This window comes from Carassius auratus, chromosome 17 (assembly GCF_003368295.1).
Source record: "Carassius auratus strain Wakin chromosome 17, ASM336829v1, whole genome shotgun sequence".
NCBI lineage: Eukaryota > Metazoa > Chordata > Actinopteri > Cypriniformes > Cyprinidae > Carassius > Carassius auratus.
The window spans coordinates 20077577-20087282 of NC_039259.1; the positions used below are offsets into that span (position 1 = coordinate 20077577).

General features: G+C 37.7%; 1 protein-coding gene across 1 annotated transcript in view; it reads left to right on the forward strand.

Annotated features, from left to right (window-relative positions):
* Nucleotides 1-9334, forward strand: part of kctd3 (potassium channel tetramerization domain containing 3) — a 15987-nt gene extending 6653 nt beyond the window's left edge. Inside the window, exons 12-18 of the mRNA XM_026286330.1 lie at nt 4783-4899; nt 4984-5154; nt 5231-5386; nt 5486-5582; nt 5751-5950; nt 6032-6170; nt 6446-9334. Of these exons, the coding sequence (XP_026142115.1) occupies nt 4783-4899; nt 4984-5154; nt 5231-5386; nt 5486-5582; nt 5751-5950; nt 6032-6170; nt 6446-6998 (1433 nt within the window). The 3' untranslated portion in view covers nt 6999-9334. The remainder of the gene's footprint in view (nt 1-4782; nt 4900-4983; nt 5155-5230; nt 5387-5485; nt 5583-5750; nt 5951-6031; nt 6171-6445) is intronic.
* Nucleotides 9335-9706: the final 372 nt, after the last annotated feature.

Below are 9706 nucleotides of genomic sequence, written 5' to 3' on the forward strand. Positions count from 1 at the left end.
ATTGCTTTCCGGGGTTAAAATTTAAGTTTTATGGCATGGTTGCCTTGTCGATTCTTTGTCGATTTTGAAAGCATTTTTGAGTTAGTTGTCGGTAGACTACGGCTCTGTGTAGTAACTGCCGCTCCACCTGAACCATTGTTGCCAAGTCTGCGATTGTTTTTCATGTCCGCGGGTCATAGGAAACCCAATACCAATAACGTGATATTTAGCCCCTAAAATGCGAATTTTACCAAGACAACCATGCCAAAAAGCAAAACGTATATTTTAACCCCGGGAAGTATTTTTTTTTTATCTGGGAACCTCCTGGAATCGCGAATAGTTTTGGACTAGTTTTGAGAAGTAACAGGGCAGGATTTGTTGTGAAAACCTGGCAACCCTGATCTGAACGCACGTGCTGGAGATAATACTTCCAATTAAAGGAGCGTTTTTACTGATGAGATGTGCATGAGAATCGCATTCGATTTTTTTGCACAGCCCTAACATATATTTATATTTCAAATGAAAGCTGTTTTGTGACCATTCTATTTACCAAAGAATCATGAAAACAATGTATCATAGTATTAAAGGGATAGTTCACACAAAAATGAAAATTATGTCATTAATGACTCAACCTCATGTCGTTCCAAACCCTTGAGACCTCCGTTTATCTTCCGAACACAGTTTAAGATATTTTAGATTTAGTCAGAGATAGGGCTTCTAACGATTAGAAGCTAACGGCTAACGATTAATTTTTACAGACCGATTCGATTTAGATTATCTCCCCATTAATTGACTACTAACAATTTATACATGTTGATTTACATATCTGAATGAAAAAAACATGAATTCCTTAACATTGCAATATATGTTTATTGCTCTTAAAATTAAAAAATAAAAGACTGACTAAGAATGCATTACTTTGCACTTGTATAGAGATAGCATTCAATAAAACCTTGAAGCCTTGAAAACACATAGCTTACTAAAACAAGCTTACTGAACACATAGGGCCTAGCTTACTGAAAAAAAGTTCTTCTTTCAGATGAAAATAACAACATCTTGATGTCTAGCATTCAATAAAAAAAGTTCACCCAAAATACTTGTTTAGAGCAATTGAAAGAATACCATAACCCATGTAAACATTAGGGCTTTAAGCCAATACAGAGAGTGCTTTTTAAAAAAAATAAAAAAAAATAATAACAGTGGGAGCCAGCAGCCTGTCATGGAGAAAAAAAAAATCTCCGAATGCTCCACGTGAAACTTTGGCGTTCCGCCCTTTTTCTATTGTGTCTAATGATTTTGGTTAATATGCACGAGGGGGAGAAAGAGAGAGAGAGAGCAAGACAGCGCTCATGTAGTTTGAAGACTGTGAGTGCGCGAGCGCGCGTGAAACTTTGGTGTTTCGCCCTTTTTCTATCGTGTTTAATGATTTTTCTTAATATGCACAAGGGAGAGAGAGAGAGCAAGAAGCGCTCGTGTTGTTTGAAGACTGTGAGTGCGCGTGCAGCCGGGGCTCTCTCTCGTACGCGCCCTGTCAGGCGCACCAGTCATTCTATTCTACATCACTCACCGATCAAATAAGGCTTTGACAGCTGCCAAAAAAAAAGATCAATGCAGAAAAACCCCTGGGTTGGTTATATAACGTTGGACAGAATGTTGATCCGGCCATCGCATATATTCAGCGCACATAAGGTAAACGTTTGCAAATGTTTTTTTAGAGAAATAAAAACAGGTCAACGAATCGATGCGTATAATTTGCGTCAACGTATTTTTTTGTGTCGACGTCATCGATGACCTCGACGCGTTGTCCCAGCCCTAGTCAGAGAGTTTTCTGTCCCTCCATTGAAAGTGTGTGTACGGTATACTGTCCATGTCCAGAAAGTTTAGAAAAACATCATTAAAGTAGTTCATGTGACGTCAGAGGGTCAGTTAGAATTTTTTGAAGCATTGAAAATAAATTTTGGTCCAAAATAGCAAAAACTACAACTTTATACAGAATTGTCTTATTTTCAGTGTCTCTTGTGAGTGCATTCAAAACACAGCAGTTTAGTGATACTCGGTTTGCGAACTAATCAATCGACGTAACCGGATCTTCTTGAACCAGTTCACCAAATCGAACTGAATCATTTGAAACGTTTCACGTCTCCAATACGCATTAATCCACAATTGACTTAAGCTGTTAACTTTTTTAACGTGGCTGACACTCCCTCTGAGTTAAAATAAACCAATACAGTACACTGACTGCTGTGAAGAGAGAACTGAAGATGAACACCGAGCTGAGCCAGATAATGAAAGAACTTGTTCTTTTGGTGATTTTTGGATGTATTTTCGATGCTTCAAAAAATTCTAACTGACCCTCTGATTAGGGCTGGGATAAACAATTATTTTTTAAACAATTAATCTAGCGATTAATTTTTCGATGCATCGATTAATCTAACGATTAATTTTTTCAGACCGATTCGATTTTGATTATATCCCCATTAATTGACTACTAACAATTTATACATGTTGATTTACATATCTGAATGAAAAAAAACCATGAATTCCTTAACATTGCAATATGTTTATTGCTCTTAAAATAAAGCAGCCGGGGCTCTCTCTCATACGCGCCCTGTCATTCTACATCACTCACCGATCAAATAAAGCTTTGACAGCCACCAAAAAAAAAGATCAATGCAGAAAAACCCCTGGATTGGTGGTATAACGTTGGACAGAATGTTGATCCGGCCATCTTGTATATTCAGCGCACATAAGGTAAACGTTTTGCTAACATTTTTTAGAGAAATAAAAACAGGTCGACGAATCAATGCGCATATTTTGCGTCGACATATTTTTTGCGTCGACGTCATCGTTGACCTCGATGCGTTGTCCCAGCCCTACCTCTGATGTCACATGGACTACTTTGATGATGTTTTTATTACCTTTCTGGACATGGACAGTATGGACAGAATCATTAATGACATCATTTTCATTTTTCGGTGAACTAACACTTTAACTGAAAACAGTTGTGCTGTATTGACCAATATGGGTTTTTCTATAACCGATGCCGGTGCCGATGTTTAGAGGTCAGGGTCAGCCAATGGCCGATATGTTCTGCTGTTTTTTAGGGCCATAATTTATTGAACACGGACTTGAACTATCTCTCGAATCTTAATTTTGTGCACTGCATGGTATTAAAGCTAAATATTTATCTAAAGTTAACCAAACAAATCAATAATCTGACCAAGTAGTAAATATATAAAACGGGTAAAAAAAGCATTTTTAAAGCATTTTTCAATCAGAATTTTTCAAGTTTGTTGGAACATAAGTTTAAATTTAAATCTACATTTAAATAAAATAAATACAACTTTATAAATAAAAATCATTTAAACATGAAAAAAATATATAAAAAATTTATATATAAAAAATAAATAATAGTAGTGCTGCAAAACAACCAGCAACATTTGTGTTTGGTGTAAATGACAGAAAATCTAAAGTGCATTGATTCAAACTTACATTGCAGTCTGTTCATTATAAAAAAATATGTACAGTCAAAAGTACAATCAAAGTACAGTCAACCAAACATAAAATGTTACACTGGTCAGTATAAATAGACCTTATACCGGTCCACTCGTTTTTGCTCATGTGAAGAGGATTATCTTTTCCGTCTATGTGCGAATGCGTGTAAAGTACAAGCCTAGTTTACATAAAAAATAAATGAATTGTAGTTTAACATTCAAATACATTGCGAATATGGAAACATTTGGATTGGACCTTCTCTCCATGCACAGTGAAATTCTCAGACTCCGATACAGGAAAAATAAAACAGAACATATAACATTGGTGCTAATTCAATAAAATTCAAGTTTATTTGTAAAGTGCTTTTTACGATACAAATCATTATAAAGCAACTTTACAGAAAATAAAGTTTCTACAATATTTAGTAGAGTAGCTTACAGCTTGCTAATATGTTAGCAAGAAGGCTGCTTATAGTTTTTGACTATTGTCCTTAAAGTTAACTGCAAGTAAGCGAATCTTTAACCAGCTGTATCAATATGCCAGTCCCCAATGGTTCTATGCTATTTGTTTTTTCTTTCACTAAGTGAAGCAACACATCATAGTTTACTAGTAATATTTAGTAAATATATGTCCATAGGACTTTGAAATATCAGAATTTAAGCCTTACCTGTTGTTGATTCTTCCAAAAGGTTTGGCTTGGGGTCCTTCATATGTGGCAGCAACACTTTTCACTGCACCAATAACACAGGGCTGCCCGCGGACATGCCTGACTTTAAATGGGCGCTACTAAACACGGATATCGGTCGATGCTGATATAAAAAAAAAAAAAAAAAAAGGCAAATATCGGCCTGATAAATCAGCCACTTGATCGACCTCTAGTTGTCCTTAATATTTTTATTGAAAACAATGTTGTTATTAAGCAGCACAACTGTTTTCAACAGTTAATACTAATAAATGTAAATGTAATGTAACAATAATGTCATGGATGGATCATGTGACAATGAAGACTGAAGAAATGAGTGCTGAAAAAAAATCAGCTTATGTTTTAAAATATATTAAAATAGATATTGTATTATAATTACTAAAAACATTACTGTTTCTAATCCATTCTGAAACATAAAATATGTTGAACTGTAGTGTGTATGAACTTTTTTATAATTAAACGTACATTTTAAATGCATTAAACCCACTTTACATTTCAAATGTCACCACTATAACATTTGAAATACCTCTAATATGTCCACGTAATATGTTAAATGAGAAGACGAAAAAAAAAAAAACAGCTAACCATATTCTCTTCACTCTCAGACATGCAGAAGTTTCCGCTGAGAATGAAGGACAATGACTTGTTGGTGACAGAGCTGTACCACGACCCATCGAACGATGCCATCACGGCCCTCAGTGTCTACCTGACTCCTAAAACCAGTATGTCCAAAGATGGTTAACTAGCCTCACCAAGATGAATGAAGTGGTTAGTGTGGTCAGTCACTGATCTCACTGTGTTTGCAGGTGTGAGTGGGAACTGGATTGAGATAGCCTATGGAACCAGCTCAGGGGCCGTGCGTGTCATCGTGCAGCATCCAGAGACCGTTGGATCTGGTCCTCAGCTCTTCCAGACCTTCACTGTCCATCGCAGCCCTGTCACTAAGATTATGCTCTCTGAAAAGCACTTAGTTTCAGGTAAAAACGACTCCGATATAGGACGATATAACTCAAAATGGTGGTGGTCTGTAATTTCAGCCTGTTTTTGTTGTAGTGTGTGCTGACAATAATCACGTACGCACGTGGACGGTGACACGCTTCAGAGGCATGATCTCCACTCAGCCAGGATCTACTCCCCTGGCCTCCTTTAAGATCATCTCACTGGAGGAGACCGAGAGCCACAGCAGCTATTCCTCCGGCAATGACATTGGTGAGAGTCTTGCCTTATATCGGTTCACTTAGAACTGAAAAGCTGCTATTGTCCTAATATAGTCAGTTAAATATCACTTCATCTGCTGTTTCCATTCAGGCCCATTTGGAGAGAGAGATGACCAACAGGTGTTCATTCAGAAAGTCATTCCTATTACCAACAAACTCTTTGTTCGTCTCTCCTCTACAGGAAAAAGGTACATTTTGAGACACGTTTAATTCTTAAACAAGGTGCACACTGCATAATAAGCTTAATAAATATCTCATGATTTAGTGTTGCTATTCATGGGTATTTAGAGTACTATTAAAAAGACTCATTCCAAACCTGTATGTTTTGTGGATTTATTTTTATACCTGTATTTCAGGATCTGTGAGGTGCAGGCTGTAGATGGCACCACCATCACATGTTTTACAGTGCGAGAGTGTGAAGGCTCGAGCCGCATGGGCTCCAGACCCCGCCGTTACCTCTTCACTGGCCATGCCAACGGCAGCATTCAGATGTGGGACCTCACCACTGCCATGGACACGGTCAACAAGAGTGACGACAAAGCCAAGCGGGAACCAGGTCTGATTATTACTGTGGACAAAATAAGGACAATAAATTGTCTGTTTGATAAAGTTGTGAAATGATGTTACCTGTCTGCAGAGGTGGGAGGTCCAACTGAGGAGGAGCTGCTGAAGCTGCTTGACCAATGTGATTTGAGCACATCTCGCTGTGCCACGCCCAACATCAGCCCCGCCCCCTCCGTACTGCAGCACAGCCGGCTGCGAGAGTCCTGCTCCAGGTACTACAGTCCAAAAGCTTATTCACAAGTTTGGATTTTTAAACAAAACTCTGACTCTGACTCTGGCTCAAAATTTCACATGAGCTACTTATATGTTTTTTTTTTTGGCCTTGGTCGCTATGAGAAGTTGTATGGAAAAAAATCTGCAGAAATATCAATTCACAAGTAATATTGTAAACAAGTAATGCCAAAATTTTAATTCTTTGGGTAAACTAATCCTTTGTTAATGTTCTTAATGAATTTTAAGATTAAATGTTATTTTGTCATTTCTACAGTCTTCAGCTGCAGGCTCAGGAGCCCATCGCTGAGACGGCCACCTATGGAGCCTTGCGGCCATATCGAGAAAGCCCCTTGCTGGCCCGTGCTCGACGCACAGAGAGCTTCCACAGCTACAGAGACTTCCACAGCTTAAACCTGACCAAGGCCCTGCTGGAGAACCACGGACAATGTGGACCCATGGAGGACGAGAACAACGCTGAGGACCCAGACAAAAGGAACTCTACCATGGATCTCTGGGGGTCCAGATCATCTGAAACCCAGTCTGCAGCCGCACGCAAACCCCCAGACAGCCCCGGAGACCAGCAGCGAAGGGCCCATTTGATGGAGGAAGGGGCTGCTGACTTTAGACCGGATGGAGCCAGGAGGAGGGGTGCATTTGAAGCTAATTTTCTAAGTAGGAAAAAGGGCCCTCCGGTTCCACAGCTGAGCCCCCCACCTGCAGGAGCTGATGGAGGGGGCAGCGACTCGTCCAGCACCGCCTCACCCTCGCCAACTAAAGTGTCCACATCTCCACGCCATCGCAAGGCTCCTGACGCAGCATGTGAGTGATGGCTTACACAGATTTGTCATACGCAGAAGACGTACCAAATACAATAATCAATGACAGGGAAAAGAAAGTAGATGAATGGATGATTTCAAAAGTGAAGTGTTTCAGAAGGTAGACATGAAGGTCTGGCAGGACGGCAGCTGGCAGCTAAAAAAACTCACTCACTGTGGACAGATTTAAAGGGAAAATGCACAACACAAATGCCATGTCAATTTCACATGTCTGTTAACCAGTTAAAATGAATTTAGCCTTTGTCAGACAGATGACACTTCAGCGTTATGCACCTAATCCTCTCTTTGCTGCTTTTTTCCAGGCTTTAAAAAAAACCAGATACATATACTTTTAATTCCTTGGAGAAAATAAAGAGTGACTAGATGAATTATTATTCTTTAGCTTTGTACACCTGCACTGCAAAATGTAAACATTTTTATTGTTTATGTCTTTAGATAGTCCACCCTAAAAAACATGAAGAAAATTTGAATAAAGAATTTATTCACCTTTATGCAATTTATAAGCCATAGGACTTTCTTTTGTGGATCAGCAAAGGACAATTTTACCAGAATGTCTTTGCTGCTCTCTTCCATACAGTGAAAGCAGATGCATCCTCTCAGAGCTCTGAGTAATAGAATTCTATTGATTAATATTAATAATCTTTTCTTGATAATCCTTCATGACCTCCATGATTTGCATTTGCTCTGATTGTATTGAAAAGATCAGTTTGGGCACTCTGCTACATTTGTTTTCCATGAAAGAAAGAAAAACTGTACTTGGATTGAAAGACCTCAGATTTTGGGTGGATCATTGCTTAAATGGTTTGCTATTCTCTCGTAAATTAAGTTTTAAAACGTAGATTAGTGTTCTGATGCTACTGGCCACTAACAGTACCTTCAAAACTCTGTGACGCACTTTATCGTCTGTCTTTACACTCATCCCTTTATAATGAAAGGACTGACTTCAGCTATGGATCAGGTTTGATGTGTAGGTTAACAGACTCCACTGCTGCCGTGAAGGCTACATGAATCAGAATCAGTTTCTTTCTTCATTAATCCTTTCAGACCATTTGCGCTCTGAACTTTAAGCATGCATCCACGGGGGATTTTTACTTGCTCTATCCATTTTTGGGATTTATTCAGTGCCTTTTGCCAGTTTGGATAGATACTGCTGTGAGAATTCGAAGCAGACTTAGCTTTTTTCTTTCTTTCTGATGTGAGAGTTGTTTGGATTATCACATTATGCAACTGATTTAAGTGAAGCTGGTTCAGATTTACTGATAGGATAAGACACTTATCAAGATGAGAAGGTATAAGGTATGTTTTACAGACAGTTGCCAGATTTAAAGGTGATATACAATTGAAAATAGAAAAAATAGAACTTGTACTAACAGTACTAACTTCTATTTCAATTAACGTGTCTTCATAAAGTATCATTTTATCACTTGCATTTTCACTTCTGTTAATAATATATTGTGAAGAATTATTTATATGTGACATGAAGCTAACTTTGCATTGTCAACTGATAAGCATGGTCACTTTTTTTTTTTCAGCCATAACACTTTGTGTACAGGTTACAGTATATATCCTGCCAGAGAATATATGTACAGTATATATCTAGCAATTAATGCTACATATCCAATATAGGCTATTAATGTAGTTATATGTTGCTAAGTGAGATTATTATTGTAACTGCAACTAAATGAAAGCCTTTAACAAAGTACTTACTTTATATAAAGGAAATGATGAGATCTCATTAATGCTATGCAATCAGTGATAGTGCTGACAGTAGGCTACATAGCCTAAAACATGAAAATGAATAGTAAAAGGTGCTTTTGACAACAGCATGAAGCTAGAAAAAATTAGCCACAGGAACATCTTGTTTCAATTATGTTGCTCATAAATCTATAAAATACTTCTAATTACGTAATACATCTACTATACATATATTTTGTGAGCAAGCGAAAATAAAATATTTTTACATATATTTCATGGAACGTTGTACTTTAATCAGCTACTTGTGTCCTTTATTTGCTCTCGGAGATATTTCAGTGTTGGGGGATATTTAATTGACAAGAGTATGATTCTTTATGCTTGCGTTAAGAAATACAGTCATAACCTGATTTGTGTTTTAATATTATCTCCAGACAAGAGTCTTTATTTGTGTTTTATCTAACAAGACTGGCTTACCTGCTGCACAGATCATGACTTCAAGGGCAACATGACTACAAGAAAAAGGTTTATGCTACATGAAATATGTAAAAATGGAAATGGTACATGCACTACAGATCGGTACTCAGCTTCTGTACATATCCGGTGGCACAATAAAGTAACCAAACAAAGCAGAATCAGTCTCAGAATCTTTTATATATGTTTTTTTTTTATAAGCATATATATAGATCAGTGGTTCACACTATTGCTCAGTCTTGCAGGCACAACACCACATTAGCTAACATTTCCATCAAAACAGGACACGTCTTCCTCTATTCATGTGTCTGTAGAGACAGAAGAGATAAACTTCCTCTCTATGTTGGCATGAATAATTTGGAGACATTAATACTTTATGATTGTGGTAATCTATCTATCTATCTATCTATCTATCTATCTATCTATCTATCTATCTATCTATCTATCTATATATATATAATGACGCTTCTGGGTCAAGTCAAGGCTGTGAGTATGTATATTTATATAGGCAAGTAGAGACAATGGGTGATGCC